The 23,096-nt window shown below is 32.5% G+C and overlaps 1 protein-coding gene and 1 long non-coding RNA gene across 29 annotated transcripts in view; one reads left to right on the top strand and one right to left on the bottom strand.

Moving 5' to 3' along the window:
* The window catches only part of LOC149805672 (sprouty-related, EVH1 domain-containing protein 2-like), a 175,579-nt gene extending 163,702 nt beyond the window's left edge, over window positions 1-11,877 (bottom strand). The window contains exon 1 of the mRNA XM_089950322.1: window positions 11,672-11,877. Within this exon, the coding sequence (XP_089806448.1) occupies window positions 11,672-11,715 (44 nt within the window). The 5' untranslated portion in view covers window positions 11,716-11,877. The remainder of the gene's footprint in view (window positions 1-11,671) is intronic.
* The window catches only part of LOC149805671 (uncharacterized), a 92,617-nt gene that overhangs the window by 54,760 nt on the left and 14,761 nt on the right, over window positions 1-23,096 (top strand). For 3 of the 28 annotated variants that reach the window (XR_016419747.1, XR_016419752.1, XR_016419750.1), the window contains one exon: window positions 19,594-19,668. The exons of 22 other annotated variants lie outside the window; for them this stretch is intronic. This is a non-coding gene — a long non-coding RNA (uncharacterized LOC149805671). Of the gene's footprint in view, window positions 1-9,904; window positions 10,084-12,617; window positions 12,692-19,593; window positions 19,669-23,096 lie in introns of all 28 variants that reach the window. 3 more of the 28 variants (XR_016419749.1, XR_016419751.1, XR_016419754.1) reach the window with 3 other exon arrangements.

The following is a 23,096-nucleotide window of genomic DNA, read 5'->3' as shown; positions in this document are numbered from 1 at the left end:
TGATGTATCTACAACTGAACCAATGTCTAAGGTTGTATGTATAACTGAAAAAATGATGAAGATTGTATCATTAATTAAACTAATGCATACGGTTATATATATAACTGACCCAATACCTAAGATTGCATTTATGAATGAAACAATACCTAAGGATGTATCTACAATTGAACCAATGACTAAGGCTGTATCTATAACTGACCTAATAGGTTAATGTATCTATCAAAATCATCAAATAAGAAAGGTTACATTTTGCGAAACAAGTAATGGCAAACAATAACAGCAGGCGCAAGAAGACATGCCCAAGCAATGGTGATTCTAAACACTCTTACTGGGGTAATTCTATCCCTAATACTGATTCTACTGACTGTTTATTAGAATTATGTTGATGATGATAATACCCTATGGTAGCCATTTGAAATACAATATACTATAAGAGGAATTCAACATCATCCGCAACTGATAATAAACCAATGGACAATATATAAATGTATAATGTTATTTAATTCATATCTTTGTGGTGAAATAAATTATATAATATAAAGAATGTTTAATTAAAATACTACATTACAGAGATAAGATGTTAAAATTAAAAGTCCCCCACTTTATGTAGTAGAAGAGGGTCATAGAGGTAAGAGAGTTAAAGAAAGATTTGGACACATTTTGTAGAAATCGCGGCGATAGTTTGTCATGATACCATATAAGGTTGATTTAGTAGATATAGAACTTTCTAGATTAATGAAGAGACTCCCACGTATTTTAAGATATTTGCAAAACAATACTATCTACTTGTTTACTTTTACATTGCACAAAACTTTGCTGAGATATTTAATACATGAGAAATAGAGAATTACTGAGAAATAAAGAGTATTCTACTCTTGGAAAAAGACGAAACACATGATTCCGTCAGCAAGGAAATGTACCCCGGTGTAAGTATGTATGTATGTACAGATAATATCAAATGACAGATACACATTTGTGCTGATGAAAAAGCAGTTTAGCTTGTAATTGGCAACCAAAATGAAATTACAAGAATATTAACCTTTTGCACTTATGGGAAAGTGTGTGGAAGCTTATATTTTATTGCGTTAAGTGCCAAGTGCTACATTGATGGAAATGTCCATTGCATCACGCAGATTTAAAGTAAAGCCGACAGTCAATCCAGTCCCAAATATTAAAAGCTCTGTAGCAAACCTTATAATATATTGCTCGGAAAAATACTTGGATTTTGAGCTGTTAAGTCCAATTGAGTTTCAACCTTCATATTAAAATAGTTCCAATACAGTCTTAATTTCTGGCTTTCAAATATGAAATATTAGGTTAAAAAAAACAATAAAGTTTGAACAACTGCTTATAGATCTTTAATATCAGCTTAATATTTGTTCAGTTTCTGTCAGTTATACGTGTGGAACTATATTCCCCCCCACCCCCCACCCCACCCCACCCAAAAAAATAATTCTTTTTTTAAGAAGAAAAAACAATTAGATTATTCGGGAACGATTTTTTCTTTGAAAGTGTAATATGTTATAAAATATTAGGGAATTCAGAAATCCTGACCGAAGAATACCACAGACTGTTTAAGTTCCGTAAGCATCAGCATTCGAGGATATGCAGGTACTTACATTCTTTCCAGTTCTTAAGTTCATATTCTCTGTAAGGTAGTTGGATACTATTGTCTTTATCGAAGGGGCCTGAAATTCGTGGCTTTGTGGAAGCCACAAAATTAAAACAGTTGTTTCTCTGTGAGAAACAAGAGACATTCACTTTCGTACAACAATCTTGTATTGAAATAACAAAGAATGCATTTTGCACAGTAAGTATATGAACCTTCAAAAAGACAGCCTAGGAATTAGCTGACTAGCCATATCTTATGTTTATAATGAAGGCTGTTTTAAATTGCATAAAATAGACCGCTTAGTTAATCAAAGAGAACATTCACGCGATGGTGGCTAGTTGCAGTAGAAATGTCAATAAAAAGACACACAGAAGTCGAGAAAGAGAGCGAATGAGAAACTACTCAATAATCAAGCATAGTGATTAAATGTCGAATTACATAAAGCGGAATATATATATATATATATATATATATATATATATATATATATATATATATATATATATATATACACACACATATATATACATACACATATATATATATACATACACACACACACACACACAGACACACACACACACACATATATATATATATATATATATATATATATATATATATATATATATATATATATATATATATGTGTGTGTCTGTGTGTGTGTGTGTATGTATATATATGTGTATGTATATATATGTGTGTGTGTATATATATATATATATATATATATATATATATATATATATATATATATATATATATATATATATATATATATATATATATGATATCTGTTCATTGGATCTTCAACGGTCGCAAGACGAAGACTGATTACGTTAAACGAGATGTCAAAGTCAGCTGATAACGTTTCGAATTTGTAAAAAAATAACTAACTCTATTCTGAAAGTGTACGACATAGGGCCATATCATAAACTCAAACTTTTGGCAGTGTGTGTTTGCATAAGTTACCCACAGAATTAAAGTTACAATAATATATGTACGTATTAAGCTGACCTATGCAAACACATATAGCATTTATAACAAGTAATATTCGACCACAAAATGACCACTCGGATGAGTGTGTCAACTGTCAGTCAACTTTGGCATACCTGAACTTTCACTGTATCGCGAACTATTTCAATTGCCATCTAGGTGAGAATCATTACATATTTGGATGGCCAGACAAGAGCTAGCCCAACTGGGTTTAGAAAATATCGTGACCAGGCAACTGACTGAACAAATATGAAAATATAACTATCGGGTAGCCAGACAATAGCTTGCCAAACTGGGCTTAGCAAATAGGAAGCTATTACTATCGGGTGGCCAGACGAGAATTTACACAACTAGTTTTAACAAAAATGAAGATATCACAATCGCATAACCAGACAATAGGATGCAAAACTGAGCTGAGCAATTATGAATATATAAGTATCGGTTAGTCAAACAAAAATCTGCCAAACTAGGTTGAACAAAGAAGAAGCTATCATTATCGGGTGGCTGGACAAGAGCTTTCCTGTTCGGTTGGAACAAATAGGAATATATTTATATCGGGTGGCCAGACAAGATCTTGCCCAGCTTGGTTAGTCAATAAAAAGATATTATCGTGTGGCCTGACAAGAACTTGTCCAGCTGGTTTGAGCAAATTAGAAAATATCAATGTTCAGTGGCTATGCATGAGCTTCCCCAGCTGGATAAGGCAAATAGAAAGACGTCACTTTCGGGTGGCCAGACAAGAACTTGCCAAACTGGGCTGGGCAGATTGGAAGATACCATTGTCGGGTGGCCAGACACAAGCCCGCCCTAATGCCTTTGGGAAATATATCACTCTTGATTATCAAGACAAGTTATGCAAATAGGAAGATATCACTATCGGCTGGTCAGACAAGTGCTTGCCCAGTTGTAATGGGGAAATAGAAAGCTATGACGAGTAGTTGGCAAGACAAGAGATTACCCAACTAGGTTAAGCAAGATAAGACGTCACTATAATGTATACAAATTTATCCTTTTGTAATTTCTTAGTTTTGGGTCCACTTTCATGAAATAATTATAATAAACTTTGGAATCTTGTTTCAATAGCTGTTTTTATTAGAATTGAATATCATTCGTTTTACAGTAATATGCAGATAATTGATAAATCGAGCTTTCTCTCACTGGTGGCGAAGACACATGTTGATCCATATATGCAACGTGTTCCTATATCCTTTGAGTTAATGTGTGAAATGCACTATCGTCCACAACAATATTTCTCTCTCTCTCTCTCTCTCTCTCTCTCTCTCAAATACATTAGTTACCTTTGAAATATATAGCTGGACCATACCACCTAAAACATATATTCATTCTAAGTTTTCGTACCTAGTACAATACAAGTTCAATTTCTGTTAATTTAGAAATTCAGAGGTTTTTGCTCCTCCCTCTCTCTCTCTTAATCTTTGTTTCTTGATCTCGCTCTCTTGATCTCTTGACGGAATGGAGTAAACTTCGTTGGTATTTATTGAGTTATTGCTGTATAAATAACAAAGTGGTCATATTATTTTAATATATATCCGTAGCTAACATACTGTTATCAAACATATGTCTGATCTTGCTGTTGATAAGACAATCGTTAACAAAGTAAAGAATAGTGTAACTTCGTAAGTAGTTGAAAATACATCTCTTGCCATGGAATTCCCGAACAAATAGTTTTGAACAGGAATGTTGTTATATAAATAACCTTGCAGATTTATTGTTTCAACTGTCGAAAAAGAAAACAGCGCATTTTTATTGGAAACAAATAATAAATGTTTGGCAAGCATAGGAACAAAAGTCCTTGACTTAAAAATGCAACAAAAAAAATATTTAAATGGCAAAGATGAATATGCAAATCTATGTTTATCAGTTGTGGGGCAAAATGTAGTGCAAATTGTATTACCAAATCTTGCTTTAGGTCTTATAGTGACAAAGAGAATTCTGCAGGCGTTTTATCTCAGTTTCTATCCCATATACATGTTACGTGTGAAACTTATATTAATTGATAACGATGACAAGTTCTACCATTTCCTTCCTCAGCGAAACAAGATGCGGAGGTGCTACTTCACCCTTCGATATTGTTTGCAACGTTTACAAAGTTCATCCTTCAATGTTTTACAAAGTTAATATAGTTCTTCCTTCAATGTTATACAAAGTTGTTACAGTTCTGCCTTCAGCATTTTACAAAGTTAAAAGTTCTTCTTTCAATGTTTTACAAAGTTGATAGAGTTCTTGCTTCAACGTTTTACAAAGTTAATAGAGTTAATCCTTCAGTGTTTTACAAAGTTGATAGAGTTCTTCCTTCAATGTTCTACAAAGTTGATAGAGTTCTTCCCTCAATGTTTTACAAAACCGATAGAGTTCTTCCTTTAGTGTTATACAAAATTAAAAGTTCTCCTTTCATTGGTTTCCAAAGTTGATAGAGTTCTTCCTACAATGTTTTACAAACTTGATAGAGTTCTTCCTTCAACGTTTTATAAAGTTAATATAGTTAATCCGTCAATGTTTTACAAACTTAATAGAGTTTTTCCTACAATGTTTTACAAACTTAACAGAGTTTTTCCTTCAATGTTTTACAAAGTTAATAGAATTCTTCCTACAATGTTTAACAAAGTTAATAGAGGTCTTCTTTCAATGTTTTGCAAACTTAATAGAGTTCTTCCTATAATGTTTTACAAACTTAATAGAGTTCTTTCTTCAATATTTTACAAATTTAATAGAGTTCTTCCTTCAATGCTTTACAGGGTTAATATAGTTCATCCTTCAGTGTTGTACAAAGTTGATAGAGTTCTTCCTTCAGTGTGTTATGAAGTTGATAGAGTTCTTCCTTCAATGTTTTACAAACTTAATAGAGTTTTTCCTTCACTGTTTTGCAAAGTAATAGAATATTTCCTACAATGTTTTACAAAGTTAATAGAGGTCTTCTTTCAATGCTTTACAAACTTAATAGAGTTCTTTCTTTAATGTTTTACAAATGTAATAGAGTTCTTCCTTCAATGTTTAATAAACTTGATAGAGTTCTTCCTTCAATGTTTCACAAACTTGATAGAGTTCTTCCTTCAATGTTTTACAAACTTGACAGAGTTCTTCTGTCAATATGTAACAAAGTTAATAGAGTTCTTCCTTCAACGATTGACAAGGTTAATAGCGTTCTTCCTTCAGTGTTTTATAAAGTTGATAGAGTTCTTCCTTCAATGTTTTACAAAGTTAATATAGTTCTTTCTTGAATGTTTTACAGAGTTGTAAGAGTTTTTCCTACAATGTTTTACAAAATTAAAAGTTCTTTCTTCAATGTTTTACACATTTAATAGAGTTTTTCCTCCAATGTTTTACAAACTTAATATAGTTTTTCCTTCAGTGTTATACAAAGTTAATATAGTTCTTCCTTCAATGTTTTACATAGTTGATAGAGTTCTTCCTTCAATGTTTTACAAAGTTAAAAGTTCTTCTTTCAATGTTTTACAAAGTTGATAGAGGTCTACCTTCAACGAATGACAAAGTTAAAACGTTCTTTCCTCAATAGTTTATAAATCTGATAGAGTTCGTCCTTCAATGTTTAACAAAGCTAACAGTTCTTTTTTTCAATGTTTTATAAAGTCAATAGCGTTCTTCCTTCAACGTTTTACAAAGTTAATAGAGTTCTGCCTTCAGTGGTATGCAAAGTTAATAGAGTTCTTCCTTCAATATTTTACCGAGTTAATACAGCTCTTCCTTCCCAGTTTTTACAAAGTTAATAGAGATCCTCCTTCAATGTTTTACAAAGTTAAAAGAGTTTTTCTTTCAATATTGTATACAGTTAAAAAGTTCCTCTTTCAGTATTTTACAAAATTAATAGAGTTCTTCCTTTAACGTTGTACAAAAGTTAATAGAATTCTTCCTTCAGTGGTTTACAAAGTTAATAGAGTTCTTCCTTCAATGTTTTACAAAGTTAATAGAGTTTTTCCTTCAATGTTTTACAAAGCTGATAGAGTTTTTCCTTCTACTTTTTACAAAGTTAATATAGTTCTTCCTTCAGCATGTTCTACAAAGGTTATAGAGCTAGTCCTTTTATACTGTGGATAAGCGTTCAGAGTTGGGTTTCAATATAGTTTCTCCAGTTTAATACTTCATCTACGTGGAACACTTAAATCCTTCGACTGCCGTATGTAAATTGGCATTAGGAACAATGATAGGTGTTGAAATATCAAATAATGCATCAGAACGTTAAGAGAAAAGATCTTGTAATTTTTTTTTCTCTTTAGTCGATCAAATGTACCTGAACGTACGTAAACCTTTTCCAAGATTTGAAGAGTGCAGCAAGAAGCTTTGATTATGAATTATGAATGGATGCCACGATTTGAAGAAAGCAGCAAAAAGCCTTGGTTAAGAATTATTAATTGATGCCGGAATTAGAAAAATGCAGCCAGAAGCTTTGATCATGAATTATGAGTGGAAACATGAATAAAAATGCTACGAGAAAAAGCAAATCCCTGCATTCTGTATTATAAAAGTATTTCCGTGAAAGTTCTAAGTAAATAGCGTTGTTTTATGTAATGTGGATCAAAATGATTACAAGAATGCTTTTTTGGACAACTTAAATGTTGTACAAAATTAAGCATATTATCAGCAATGTCCTTGTATGAGTGATTCATTATGGAATCATATGAGAACAAATATTAAATGGATATTTCTATACGTCTCTGATATCAGATTTAAAGTTTGTTATAGACTCGACCAAAATCTGAAGAAACCGGGACCATAAATGTATCGAAATCAAGATTTGCATTATGAACTCCATGTATTAAGTATCTACTCTTTCATCTATCTATCTACCTCTCTATCTATATACATATTATTGATACAGAAATTGTGACATAATTTTGAGGATACCTAACTACGCTGGCGTAAAAGCACCTTCTCGTACGATAGTGACGTGCCAAACCGTAAATAAAAAACACTATCAAAATAGATTATTTAAAAAAATTCTTTTTAGGTTTCTACCAATAGTTTTGTAAATATGCTAATGTGTTCAGTTTTTAATATTTTCATCGTAAGTAGTATATCTTTTCAGAAACGATTACCACTGACAATAAGGCCCACAAGCAAGATTTCCTCAGCTAACTTCCTTGCATTAGAAACATTAATGCGCAGTCCAACGCTTTCCCCGTTGTTTTATTTTTGTTTGTTTAGAAAGTAATTGATTTCATTTAAAGTTACTTATGGTCAAATTTTTAAAAAAATGTTTTCATAGGTCATACAAGTTATCCAATTTAACGTTGTCTGTGGGTTGCTTTTTGTTCTCAGGATATAGGGGCAAGGAAGGTAATCAACGAATATTTTATATTTCTTGCTCAAAAATGAAAACAAAATATTGAAACCTACTATTTCGTAATGAAAAGAACCATAAGCGACAAAAGAATTTATCACGAACTTAACCTTGCTGACCAGAGTACCAAATCCATAGAAAATATACCCTTTTTTGCTGGATGAGTATTTAATATGTTCATATATATAATGACAAAATATGTCAAAATTAAAATATTGTCGAGTTATGGTTGGCATAAAGTTCAAGGAAAATAATCAAAATTGATAGGTATGTAATACTTAATATTCATTGCTGTGGCGTGTTTTTGGATCAGGAGAAAAATAATTAAGTTCTCCTGAGAAGAGATTAAAATGTCGACCATAACTTTCAAAATTGAAACGATAATAATATGCGAAGTAATGAAACATTTGCAAAGAAAAGCATTGATTCTCCTTGTTGCACGTTACTATATTGTCAATAATGTTGCATAACACAACATTATTTATAACACATTCGTCCTTAACATACAAAGTGTTTGAATATGAAAATTCTGAATTTCAAGGCAAGGTAAACGTGAAGTAATTATGTATCTCTTCTCTAACCAAGTTGTCATTAGAGATATAGCTTTTTAACAGTTTCAATATAATTATCTTTTACAGAATTACACCCCTGTTATGTTTAAAAACCTGTTGAAGAATAGATTGCCTAAATAAGATTGATTAAATTTACATGTATACTCGTCCGCTCGAGCTAAAATTGATATAAACCCCTCTCCTATAATTAAAATGGATAAATAACCCTCCTCTATGGTTAAAATGCATATGTACCCCTCCTCACGATTTCGAAGTAATGGCTTCATAGTAAGTGCAAAATGTTTCGAAATAAAGCTCAGCAGTTTTCGTGGTGCATTAATTATGACGAGTCGCTTCGTTCACTTTCCAAACGACACAAGACGCGTAGGCACAAATTGGGGCTGAAATAGTTAAATAAACGAAGACACGTACACAAAATCATTCAGAAAGCACCTCGCATTGTTTCATCAAAACATGAAAGGATTGAAAGATCACCTAGTAATATCCAACGTTCATGGCAGGTCAACTAAATGAAGTAGTCAGTAAAAAAAGCTGAATAAATGTTTAGTTTACCCTAGATTGTACAACACCTTATCCACAAAGTGAATAATATACTTAGAGGTAGTAACATATTTATAAAATAATACACGGATTATTGGATACTATGTATCTCTATTCATGATGAACACCATATTTAACTTCTTTAAACCATGGCACGCATTCTATTTATTTGTATTTTATTTTATAATATGGGCTGGTAGACTAAATTACTGAATAAAGTATTATTATTATTATTATTATTATTATTATTATTGATGTTGTTGTTGTTGCTGCTGCAATTATTATTACCAGTAATATTAATATTATTTTATTGCAAAATGAGTTCCTAAAATTTATTCTTTAAGTCGCCTTTTGTAGGGTCAGATGATTTATGCAAGGTCTACATTTTTATTGTTCTATTAGGACGAATGTCCTGATAAACAAAACGAAACAAAACAAAACAGGAAACGAAGCACAATTAAGGAAAAAGAAACTTGAATCCAAAAAAAAAAACAGAAACAATGATTTAGGTTTTTATATGTTCCTAGTCAAAGAATCCACTGATATGGCTTGGAACTACTATTCTTATCTTAGCGCGTGCCTTATCATGTCGTTAAAACTGAAATTAAATGTTGGGTAAAATTAAATTAACAATTACGAGACCTGAAACGCGTTGAACTATTATCCGACTCTCACCTAAAAACTGACCAGGTTATCATGGCAACGACTGCGGTGACAATGCTGACTATATGCACAATTAACCAATTAAGGCATTGGCATGGAATAAAGTTTAAACGTGTAAACTTATATATGTATATATATATATATATATATATATATATATATATATATATATATATATATAAATTTATTTATTTATATATAAGCGACGGCGCAGTTACAGACGTTTCCCAAAATGCAAAATCTGTTCTACAGCTCCAAGGGACCAAAATATTAATCTACATTTGGTGACTATACCTACTTACATTTTCGTCTGTGAAAATCAAGATTTGCAGTGTAGATTTTAGCCCTTGCTATTCCGGACACAACGGATACGGGAATAAAGGTAATGCATGCAGTGCCGCCTTTGCAGTGTGTTGTTAAATAGCTCATAGAAAAAATTAAAATTTGTCGGAATTTATAAAGATTATTTGCTTATTTTGTTTGTTTGTTTAGCAAATGTACGATATTTATCTAGAAATATTATATCTATTTGGGAATAAGGTTTTGTAAAAGTTTTTAAAATGGCTTCAATTATAAGTGTGTCGTGAACTCCTGGTTGATGCCAAAACATGATTGCCACATTTATAACATTGTAAACATAATAATCTGATTTCATTTCAAGTTCAATCAATTCCTTATTAGATCGTATGCAGTATTATATTTAGTTACTTTATTGAGCGCATTATGTCACTTTCAAAATTGTCGACAAATATCAGTATGATATACTATAGAATACAATATAGTTTATGTTGTTGTATTTAGTTTTTATTTTTCGCCTTAAATAAAGCACAGTTCTGTCGTTCTGGATGAACTATTATTATTAATATTATTAGTATTATGTTTTGTAAAATTATTATTTGTTTCACTAATAGTAATAGCATCAGCTGTAAGAACAACAAAAACAATACAGACTTTGCTAATATAATTATCATTATTCGTTAATTTCCCTCAAGCATTTGATTTGTCTTTTAATTTATTGGTTATCGAATATATACATATTCACTCACTAATAATTGTTTTAAATTTAATGTTAACCAATTATTTTGTTGATATTTAAGAAATGGTGTTTTACAGCACAAATAGTCTTCAGGATCTCTCAAATTCTTTCATAGATACTTTTGAAAAAAAAAAAACAATTGTCTTTTAAAAAACAACTTTACGGTAATTTCACATTAGGATATGTATGTATCCATCTCTTCATCATCATCACCACCATCTCCACACGTATCATATTATCATTATATAATTGCATTAATTAAATAACTAATTATTGAACAAAAACTACCATTTACTTTCTTGTCAATATATTTTGCGATACAAATATATCAATTTCTAGAACATGTAGAAGTGCTATTACAACGCCCACGCAAAGTTAAGGGCTGAATAACGGTATTGATTTTCCTGGTAGAATGTTGTTCAATGAGGTCGTCTCCATCTGGAAAGTTGTATACAATACAGCTTTCAGATTCAGTTTTGTTTGATAGTAAATTTTAAAGTCTTTTCTCTATCTTTAGCATTTACCCAGCTCACCCGATTTAGCAATGAAAAGTTTGAACCTAATTGACATAAGCAAAATTTCATATGCGTCTCACATAATATATGCAAAATGGGTGTGTTGAATAGGAAACGAGGTTACTTCGCATTGCGGAGTGATTTACACCTTCTATTTAACATCGAAAGACATTGACTCGATTTCGAAATTGCTATAACGCTACACCCTATACCAGAAATACATTCTAGTGTAATAAACATGTTTCTCACAGGTACATTACGGTTTTCGTCAATGCAGCCTCTGATTATATTTCCTGCAGCTGTGTTGTTCTTTAATGAAGTTTATACTGGCCGTAAAACCAGTGCACAACACAGCAATCGAAACATGCCGATCAAAGATAACTTAAAAAGGCTAGAAGAAAAAATCAGGATTGACTGACCTTAGTTTAGGATTATCATATTGTGGATGAGCTGCTTCTGCCATTCTGTTTCGGTTGGTACAGCATCTGCTGGTGCTATTATATTCCAATGTGCATACTCCTCCAAGTCTGCTTCAGCAGCTACGACTGCTGCAACACCTGTCCGTTTATTACTGCACCAAAAGACGAACCAGCCAGTCAACAGTTTTAAATCATCTCATTTTTTTTTGGTGTTTGAAAGTCTTGATAGCGGTGGTGTTATATAGCTTGTGTAATCTCCGCCATGGTTAGGTCACATGATCATCAAGTTCTCTACGTTTTGATAGCTCTTTATCTGAGTGCAGGGATCATATCATCCAAATGGCATGTCGTCGTGTTCTGTCATTGAGTTCTGAAACTCTACAATATGCAAGTGACGCAGTGAGTGTTGGGCAAGGATGTATGCTAGATATTAATCTGAAGTACTGTCACTTGGGAGATTGTATATAATTATTTAACGGTATCTTGCTCTTAATATGACAAATGTTCCGTCAGATAACTTTAGGAGTTTGTAGACATTTGGATAAATGAAACTGTACTTCAGTGGCAGGTGATATTTAATACTATTTCTAAACATATACCATACTCTTTTTCACATAAATAATAGAGAATGAATGATATTAAATTATGAATTTAAGCACATTTTAATTGGTCTTGTCTATTTGCGATCAAACTGTACTTTTGTCGTATTTCGTAAAGGCTATATCTTTATTTCTGCTTCTGTAACCTATAAAATACAATTATCGTACGCCACTTGAATGTGCGTTCAAATTATTTTTGTCGTAAACCATGCAAGGAAATATTCCAATTCCATGCTTCATACTGTTCAGGCTTACGTGATGTTTGACTTTAAATGTTATTATACTTTGATTTTAAATTTGATCGTTGTTGCTGTTTCATTTGTTTTTGGTTCAACGCTTTTTCTCAGCGCAAGATAAGCTACACATTGCAGACAGTAAACCCATGCTGGCCGAACAGAGTCTCGAATCCACGCGAACAGAGGTAAGGTGGCAATGATTGGTGAAGGCGAAAGCTTTGGACCACTCGGCCACCATGTGTCCGTAAGCTGAATTATTACCATAGTCTTGCAGTCTTTATTATGGTATTTCAACCCTCTTCACGTTTTTGTAATGTTATTTATACGCCCTTTCTTATTTTCTATGAGTATTTATGATGCTTCTAAATATTTTCCATAACAATATCTTATTTATCCATAATTGACTGATACCTTTAACACAGATGATTAAATTTAGGCTTGATAAAATATAGGCTTTATTTTAGTTTGCTTTGGTTCTTTTATTTATTTATTGCTATAAATCGGGTTAGAATACAGTTATTTGAAACAAAAAATAAAGAAGAAAACATTTTTCAGCAAATTCTCAAGATAGTGCGCGTGCCAGAATGTTTGGATTGAGTTTGCGATTACTGGAAGTTTTCAAAGTTTGTACACAAGACATTGATTTCCATGGGACCCAGTGAGTTTTTGAGTGATGACGAATATTCTTGTTAATGATGTTTGTGATATCAATGTTGAAATATGTATATACATCTATATCCGTTAAATACATAATATGTGTCGTTGTTTGTGGGTGGGTGTCTTTCACATTAGCATAAGTGGTTTATCTGATTTATGTAATTATTCAATATTTTAAACATTTTGTATTTCTACTGATATTCAGTTATGTAAATGTTCCAGGTTATCTCTCAAATTATATGCCACGTATTTGCATTACTTTGCTAACTTGCTTCTACCTCTGACGACGAACTTGATTTAGTCTAAACGCTGGAAATCAGTTTTGTAACTTTAACTACCTCTGATAGGTTTAAAACTATGTATGTGGTTTTCGCTGTATTTTTCAAATCTTGGTAATCCATTTGGATTGTGGACGATTTATCGCGTCCAAAAATACAACGTGTGATTTTATGTGATTCTTCTTACTTCAGCAACAAGTATGTTCTAACAAATCTGAAACAAAATGTTTTAACATTCTTAACTGCATTTCAAGGAAATTAAAGTGGGAAATATAAATACTAAGTACAATCATCATAAACTGTTTCACGGCGAATTAAGAGTCAAAGCTTCCTCGCGAGAGGCGATGACACCTTTTAAGATGTAATATTGTGTCTGGTGACATGGCGTTTCTAACATTGTTTGTGGTGCTATTGCGTTTTAAATATTGTTACTATTGGCATGGTGTTTCTAATATTGTTATTGGTGGCGTATCTAATGTTGTTGCTTGTGACTTATTGTATCTAATAGTGTTGCTGCCCGAATGGTGTATCTAGCCTAAAAGAAGCATATACTCTTTGAAACGTTAATATGTCAGATATGCCAAAGACAGACATATACGTTAGTTACACATTTCCTTGGTCATACGATTTTACTACAATACACACACATACACACACCACACCACACCACACACACACACATACATGTGTGTGTGTGTGTCGTACTGATGTGTCAGCTGTTCTTTGTTGAATCACAAAATAAAATTTCTCCAAATTTTGAATCCTGCTTAAATTTATAGCACTAGTATTTCCAGGGAAAACAAACTTGAAATCCAAATAAATTGAAGAAAACAAAATAATTAGCCCAGAACTGGTCACAACATAAAACACTCTAAATTCTCAAGTGTTAAGGCACTAATGACTATTCTTTCTCAAAACGTCAATAATAAATCTAGCTACAACGTAAAACAGATGCCCAGATGTGGGCCAATCCTCTGGAAAAGCCTAATTTATACATTTTAATTGTCACGTACTCCAAGTATGGCCTCGATTTCACTTTATGAATTGTACTCTGAGAGAGAATAAACAAAATATAAAAAGTCGTTTACCACAACTCTTATTGGTTCTGAATGAAGGTCAGGAACTAGATCAGATTAGATACAAATTTTCTATTATTAGTTGTTTATTACTAAATCAAATTTCTGGACAATGTCAAATCCCGTAAATAAAATTACAATACAATAACATATAATGGAATTTTAAAAAATTAAACTAACAAACAAACAATTACATTAAATTAAATATAAATTAAATCAAATATATATACTTTTATTTGAGGAATTTAGGTCGTAGATATATTTTAGTGTGTGTCTGTTGGCTGAGGTCCAAAGTAAAGTTGCAGTCTTTACCTTCACTGAGGTTTTGGAAATGACGAACAATGCTGTCAGAGTGTAATAATAATAATAATAATAATAAAAACAACAAAGTCGTTTATTTAAAAAGGGTAACTCAGTTAGTTACTTAATTGAACTAATCTACCTTGAGGTCCTGTAAGATATACGTACATATATATATATATATATATATATATATATATATATATATATATATATATATATATATATATATATATATATACACAGAGTGCAATCGATCACTACTCATCTCTCATATATATGCATGAATATGTACAGTCACACACGCACACGCAAACACACATATACATTCATGTACACAAAGTTACAAACCCATACTAATTTGCATGTACACTTGTAGATGAAACTACTGTCAATGTCCAAGACATGCATAATATGTAACAACATACATTTGCATGAAGATTAGTTGCAGGATGGGGTGTATAGTTCCCATCATATTAACTAGATGTAATATGATGAAGTCGATAGGCGATATGCTATTAACTTCAAGTAGCGAGATGAGTTGAAAATAGACCCTATGCTATTAACTACAAGTAGTAGGATAAGGTAGATCTGCCTACTATTAACTGCAAGTAGAATGATGAGGTGAATAGGCCCTATGATATTACAGGTAGAAGGATCAGGTGATTAGGCCCTATACTATTAACTAAATTTACTAAAAGCAGAATGATGAGGTTGATAGGCCCGATTATATTGCAGGTGGCAGGATGAGGTGAATAGGCCCTATGATATTACAGGTAGAAGGATCAGGTCATTAGGCCCTATGCTATTAACTAAAAGCAGCATGATGAGGTGGATAGGCCCTTTGATATTACAGGTAGCAGGATTAAGTGGATAGGCCCTTTAGTATTAACTACGAGTAGGGGGATGAGGTAGATAACCTCTATGCTATTAACTACAACTAACTGGATGAGGTGGATATGCCTGCTAATAACAATAATTAGCCGGATGTGGTGGATAGCCCTATGATATTAAAGGTAAGGTAGCAGGATGAGGTGAATAGGCCCTATGCTATTACCTAAAAGTAGCATGATGAGGTGGAATAGCCCTATGATAGTACAGGTAGCAGGATGAAGTGGATAGGTCCTATGATATTATAGGTAATAGGTTCAGGTGGATAGGCCCTATACTGCTAACTACAAGTAGCAGGATGAAGTGGAATGGCCCGATCATAGTCACTAAGAGTGGGAGGATGAGGTTGTTAGGCCTTATGCTATTAACTAAAAGCACCATTATAAGGTTGATTGGCGAAATGCTATTAACTACAAGTAGCGGATGAGGTAAATATGCCCTATGCTTTTTAACTATAAGTAGCGGGATGAGGTGAACAATAGGCCCTATGCTATTAACTACAAGTAGTAGGATGAGGTGGATAGGCCTTATGATATTAGCCACAAGTAGTAAGTTAAGGTCGATATGCCTACTATTAGCAACAAGTAGCAGGCTGTGGTGGATAGGCCCTGCGATGTTACAGGTAGCAGGATGAAGTGAATAGGACCTATGATATTACAGGTAGCAGGATGAGATGAATTGGCTCAATTTTATTAACTAAAAGCAATATGATGAAGTGTATATAGCATATGATATTACAGGTGGCAGGATGAGGTGGACAGGCCCTGTCCTATTAGCTAAAAGACTTTTATTACATTCAACTGAGATATCTTCCATAAAAATCTTTGCATACAAGAAGATTGTTTGTTCCAGGTTATTATTCTATATAATTTTATCAGAATATTGTAAAAGGTTTCAAAATAGATATGTCGTTGTTTTTATGATTTGAAAGTTCATGGATGTCATTGATTTTAGGTTTAGTTTTATTAGGTTTCCTGCTTTTGAATAACATTTCTAAAGTTAACCTGACATAAACTTTATGCTTCATTTTGGCTTATCAAAAATACAGCCCTGTGTGATTATAATGTAACATTTATTTTGTTTAAATATTATAACCATGGCATTTTCCTTCCACACATTTGAATTCTCTTTTAATAACATTTGAACATTGTTTTTAGTTCATTTTTGCAGCTACTTTATCAGAGAGTAGCACTGTCAATATATTAGTCATTCGCGCATGCGATATGTCCAGCCTTCTGGGGAAGGGCATTTATACGAAGAGCAAAAAAATGCTTCCAAGTATTGTGTCACACCTTACACCTTTAGCTTCAGGAACGTGTCCACCTACAGCCACTTTCTAAGTGTCCATTATCCAACAGTGTATTGAACTGTACCACATTAACAGATTTAATTGATATTTAATTGATAATGATTTCCAAATCAAATCAAATATATATATATATATATATATATATATATATATACACACACACACACACACACACACACACACACAAAGAGTCGAAATTTTTCTACCACATCTTTTGTCCATTCTTGTTGAGTGTTGTTACCTATGCTGTTTTCTAGAAATGGTGGCATTTGCCAGTTGTGCAAATTTTGATTACAGACGAATGTGACTATATCTGTAATAACACATTCTGATGCATTTAGAAACCCTCTGCCTGTCTTATAATTTCGTATGTATTTGGTAATGTCAGTGCCTTGCTATCATTGCAGGACAAATGTTAAACATATTCCAGATTTTCAAAGTCTGTAATCTTCAGATTACCTTTGACCATACAATCTACTGAATCGTGAGATTTCTGATACAGTTTTAGATTCTACAAGCTTAGAGACCACATTTTGAAATAAGAAATTAAAAATATTTGACATTGGTACAGGTTGTTGTAAAATAAGTATCGTTGTTAATTGATGAATTATTATTAGTGGTTTTTCTATCTGCTATTCATTATATAAATTCCACACAGGTAAACTTAATTTTCATAATAGCGTTTTGATAAGAGGTATTTTTAACTTTTCTGCTCATATTTGTCACTTCATTTCTCTCGATTTTATACTCTTTATTACCTGCAGAATTCAAGTAGTCACTATTTTAATTTTGCATCCAATGTTTTGGAGTACTTGAGCCTGGATGACGGTCATATTTTATTCTATACATTTTAAATGGTACGAGTTGATTGATTACATTCAAACACAAGTCAACTGATATGCCTAAAATCCAACTTTGTTTTAGTATTCTATGGAATTTGTTTAAAATCCATCCGTCAGTTCGTATTGCTAAAATATTGAAACAAATGTACGAATTTGATTTGTGAACATGTTTAAGGACTTTTGATGCATGTTTTCGAGTAAGGAGAATGGCATAGTCATGACTCAGTCCAGTCTTAGGGATATATAACTTAGCAACATTTTCTGGAGTGTGAGTAGTCATATGATCGGCAAGAGTTTTTCAATTTGCTGTTATTCTAGTGGGTTCCATTACTAAATGAGTCGTTCCAAAACTATAAAGAGGTATTTGCTCTTCTGTTCATTAAGTAAATCATTTCTAATATCGCCAATAATGTAATATTCCTTGTCATCCCTTATGACTTTCTCATTTTATATTTCTAAATATCTATAAAGTATATGAACACTTATGTATCCTATCCAGGCCTGTATTTCCATATCTAGGCCTATTTCAGTTTATCTGTCTCCCCCCCCCCCCCCGTCTCTCCCCCTCTCATGATGAATAGCTCTATGAACGTATTATGGCTGTTGACCCTCTAGCATCCGTTTATATACTCAAAGAGAACGCATATAACTGAACTCCAAATATGAGAAGGCAGGATTCAAATGTTAACTGTTTTCCTATTTTGCTTTCCACGTGAATTATGCAAATTTTCATTGTAAGAACATTCACGACCTGTTGTTGTTATTCGATATTGTCTGTTACCCATACTGTATAGTATATCTTTTACACTCAGCGACAAACGGTACATATTTTTAAGAAAATATATTGATTACAAATATAGTAATAAGATTGATTAGGCAATAACTGTGACCGTCGTACATCCATAATCATTTCTATTGTCTTTTGCATAACGAATTAAGTGACAATCGAAATTTGGGTGAGGCCTCTATTACCGAAATGGACAGCAAGCTAGCCAACATGGAAAAATTCGTGTCTGAATGCAAAATTAAACAAATAAGCAACACAAACCTTAACAAAATATGTTTAAAGCTGTTACGTTCTGATCTATGTTGACCTTTCTGTCAAGTTTCTACATTATACCCATGAGACCCGAATGGCCGAGTGGTCTAAATCGCTCACCGTAACGGATCATTGCCGTCTCACCTGTCTGAGTGGGTTCGAGTCTCGGGATCGGCCAATATGGGTACTCGAGAAAATTTGTCAGTAGCTTCTCGTGGGCCGGTGGTTCTTGCCGAGGTTTTCCCGGGTTCTTCTTCCACCATTTATACTGGCCGCCATGTATAGCCTATCATGTGCTGAAAACCCTACAGCAACAACAACAGCAACATTATACCAACCCAACAGTGATGACAATCTACACGAGAAATGTTTTAATTAACAAGATACATTATCTATCATATGTACAATCTAAATTAACAGGATACATTATTTATCATATGTACAATCTAAATTTGTAAAACGTCAGTGTTCTAATTTATTTATTTTTAAATTCGGAACTTCGTTTTATTGATGAAGTAGTACAGCCGTTAATCATATTGTCACATCATGGAGAAAAATCCATGGAAATCGAAGATTTTTGCGTTGAAAAATATGTAATAAAAGGAAAATCTTTTTTGATATAAGGAATTATTTCACTTGTGATGTGAAAGGCCCCGCAAGCATACCTTGACCAAATATGCTAAATTTGTTTTCAGATGTATGAAACATACAACTCGAGAGGCATTTGAGATGTATGTAAATTCACCAGTACCCACTTGCTCCACTCACAGGTTCGTGATCAAAATTCAGAAACTGTTGGTACCATCAACACCCTTAAAATTATCATTAACCAAAGTTTTGTATGTGTCTATATTTAAAGGTTGATTGACTGACTGTATCATATTATCATCGGACTTCTTTGAAAGCTAGGGGAAAATAAGGTCTTCGTTACGTTAAAGGTAATATAATGGTATATATGGTATATATTTATCCGACTACTTCCTTGAAATTCTTTAATGTATGGGTCATGTACATTACAAAAGCTATGTGAAACGTATGACACCGGAACTTTATATACATGCGATAGGATCGTGTGCATCGGCAAAATGATGTAGTCAGCAAGTGGTTTTATCACCTGCATGTTGGAATTCATCGCTAAGTTAGACAACGTTTTAACATTTCTCCTTAATTAAGTCCATGTAAAGTTTCAGTTTCATTTCGGTATGTTGCTAATTAATTAGAAAATATTGCACCCCATTATTATAATTTTAATGGTGCTAAGAGAAACAAATATTCTTTGAAAGTAACGTATCAAAATCATTATAAAAACATTAGGACTGATTATTGCAAACAAAATTGTAATGTCTCGTTCATCTTGTGCATCGATTTCGATGATCCTGCTAGCATGTGTCCATCCTTTACGCATAGCATGCAGACAAACCCAATTAAATAGGTAAAAAAAGTGTACTCAGTTTGTAGTGAATATAGCCAGCTTGCTGTAAGTTAGGTTATGACACTGGTAGTTATATTTTGTTTGTTTTGCTTCGTTTCTTGCATTACAGATGTCATCAACAGTTCGATCTAAATATCGTGTTGATTTGACTTAAAAAAATTAATTAGAAGTCAGATTAATTTGCAAGAAGAATGGTTTACCATAAACCAGCACAAGTTATATATCCTATTTTTTTAATGACATCTGAATATTTTTAAGAAGAAAAACTATTATTTTTCAGTACACATAAAATTATGGCGTATGTTTTGGAAGCCTTGTTTAATGAAGTTTGTAATAAGGTAATTAATTAAAATCAGTATCGCTGTATGTAAGTTAATCTTTAATATGTAGATAAAGTAAAGAAGAAAAAACATAATAAGAGAAAAATATAATTTATATATATATGCATGTATAAAATCAAACCCAGTAACCGAATTATTAGCTTCAATGCTTAAACAACAATTCCCAGACAAAATCCATTATGTTGACATATTAATATGGACTTGCTTAGACTTGACTTGAACCGACAGCCGAGATTGATCCGTTAATGTCAACAGTTGACTTTGATTGCTTCAGTATGCAGCAACAAGAAGAGTTGCTTTTGTTCAACACATAACTACTGTATTATTTAAATTAATATAACATATTATATTTTAGTGATATGTAATATGTATAATATTACATCACGATACCACAAAATGTTTTTGTAAAATTCAACATATGATTTATTTCCCTATAACACAAAGTTAAAATTTCAAAAGAACTTACAGTATTGTGAAATTAAACCCAAATAGTCATACAAATTTTTTCACAGTACCAATTGTATTAAGTTCCAAGTGAAATCCAGTGGTATTCCAAATAGGTTGAAATGTTGATTGTGTCGATGTGCCGTAGTCTTGAACGTGTCAATGTGCCAACGGCCTTGATTGTGATCACGTGCTACTATTCAATGGATGTATCAAGATAATATTATCCAAAAATGTTTTTGTCTGAATTCATAATAAGTCCAAATTAATAATCCAGTTGTAGAATACTTTTGATTGCACTTATTATTTCCTGTGAATAATAATTTGAATAAATAGTTCCACCCAAATGAAAAAGGGGACACAACAATAAGACTGATTCCACTTCAACAAGTTAAGGCAACAATGTGTAATTTCTCAAATAGACAACATTATATTAAAAGCAAAGACACACAAATGGAACCAGGATGACAGTCAAATGTTTATTTCTAGAACAGTCTAAGTTGTCAAAAAGAGGAGATATATTACTTAAATTATTATAAAATCATGGGAGACATCTAGTACACTACTTTGTGCATGCGGAATTCGAATGTCATATACACATGTTAAGATAAATATGTTTACCTCTATTGCTAATGATCCTAAAATTTACTCAATACTCACTGAGAAATGTTAGCTACGTATTATGTTGTTTACAAAATCAATATCCCCTGTCAGGTACACAGTGAACTGGATATAGGACAAGGTCAAGAACAAAATACAAACATATATAACATATACTCTTTAAGAAAAGACGACAAATAATACAAGTTCAAAATACAGAACATATCCCTTCGTAAACAAAACGAAATATTTATACTGGAAAGCTTTCTTTTATCTATTAGTCATATATACATATGACTAAAAATTAGATAAGATGAAGTCTTACGAATTACACAACAAGTATTTGAAGCAATAAAATACTACTAAACACATGATGTGCCTGAATGACAAAATGGTATTCCTGCAACATCAAACTCAACCATAATAATGTATAACTTGTGTTTTTTATCCTGTAGATAAAAGTAAGGTAATTAAAAGAAGACCTTCGTCCCAATATCTTCCAGTATCAAACAATATGACCGAATTAAATTTCTCAGAGTTGGATGAAATCTTTCTAAAGCCCATTGGCTTTCAGGGTGATATGCAGAAGACATATTGCTGGATGCCTAAGTAATGCATAACTTGCTGGAAAATTGCAGATACAAAATTTGACCCTTTATACGATTGCACAGATATGGGAGGGCCAAGTTGTTGTAAATATAACTTAATCAAAGCTTTTAGTTTTAATATTCCTCAAAGTTATTGCCCATAAGAATCTTGTGGACGCACTTGTTATGGTTACCAATTATTGGTTGCCTGACGTGGTGTTAGGCAATGATCTAGACAGTCTACCATTATTCTGCTAAATGGTTTCCCAGATGCATAGACATGCTGCAGGCGAATCTCGGGTATCATCTGATTGCCTTTTTCTACCATTTGACAAGTGTGACTTAGATGTACAATATTTCAAAACATCGTTTTTGATTTTCGGCCAAATAAAATCATGCCAGACATGTGATAAGGCTTATTGGTCCCTAAATGTCGAGGGTAAGGACTTTCAAGGGCTAGACCAAGAATTTCCTGTCTATACGACTTAGAAGCAATATTTATGTGATATCTCACTAACCACTTGTCACAAGCGGTACCTCAGAATATCTCCTTTTCTCACAATGACCCCATTTTAAACAAAATACCAAATAGGTACTTTTGTGGCTTCAGTTTCCATAATAGCCCTCGGAAACAAACATGAGGTTTCAGGATCTCGTTCATTTTCAACAATGAGTGTCATTTCTCACCCTGATTAGAATAAAGAGATTGAATTAAAAAGATGATCACTGTGATCAATACCTGTCGATTGATCCATACCAGGAGCAAAGAAAAATACCTCATCACAAACTTTATC

The sequence above is a fragment of the Sinohyriopsis cumingii genome, chromosome 2 (genome assembly GCF_028554795.1).
Source record: "Sinohyriopsis cumingii isolate HCF-2022 chromosome 2, ASM2855479v2, whole genome shotgun sequence".
Taxonomy (NCBI): domain Eukaryota; kingdom Metazoa; phylum Mollusca; class Bivalvia; order Unionida; family Unionidae; genus Sinohyriopsis; species Sinohyriopsis cumingii.
The sequence above is the reverse complement of the archived record's forward strand: the minus strand, read 5'-3'. Positions and strand labels throughout refer to the sequence as shown.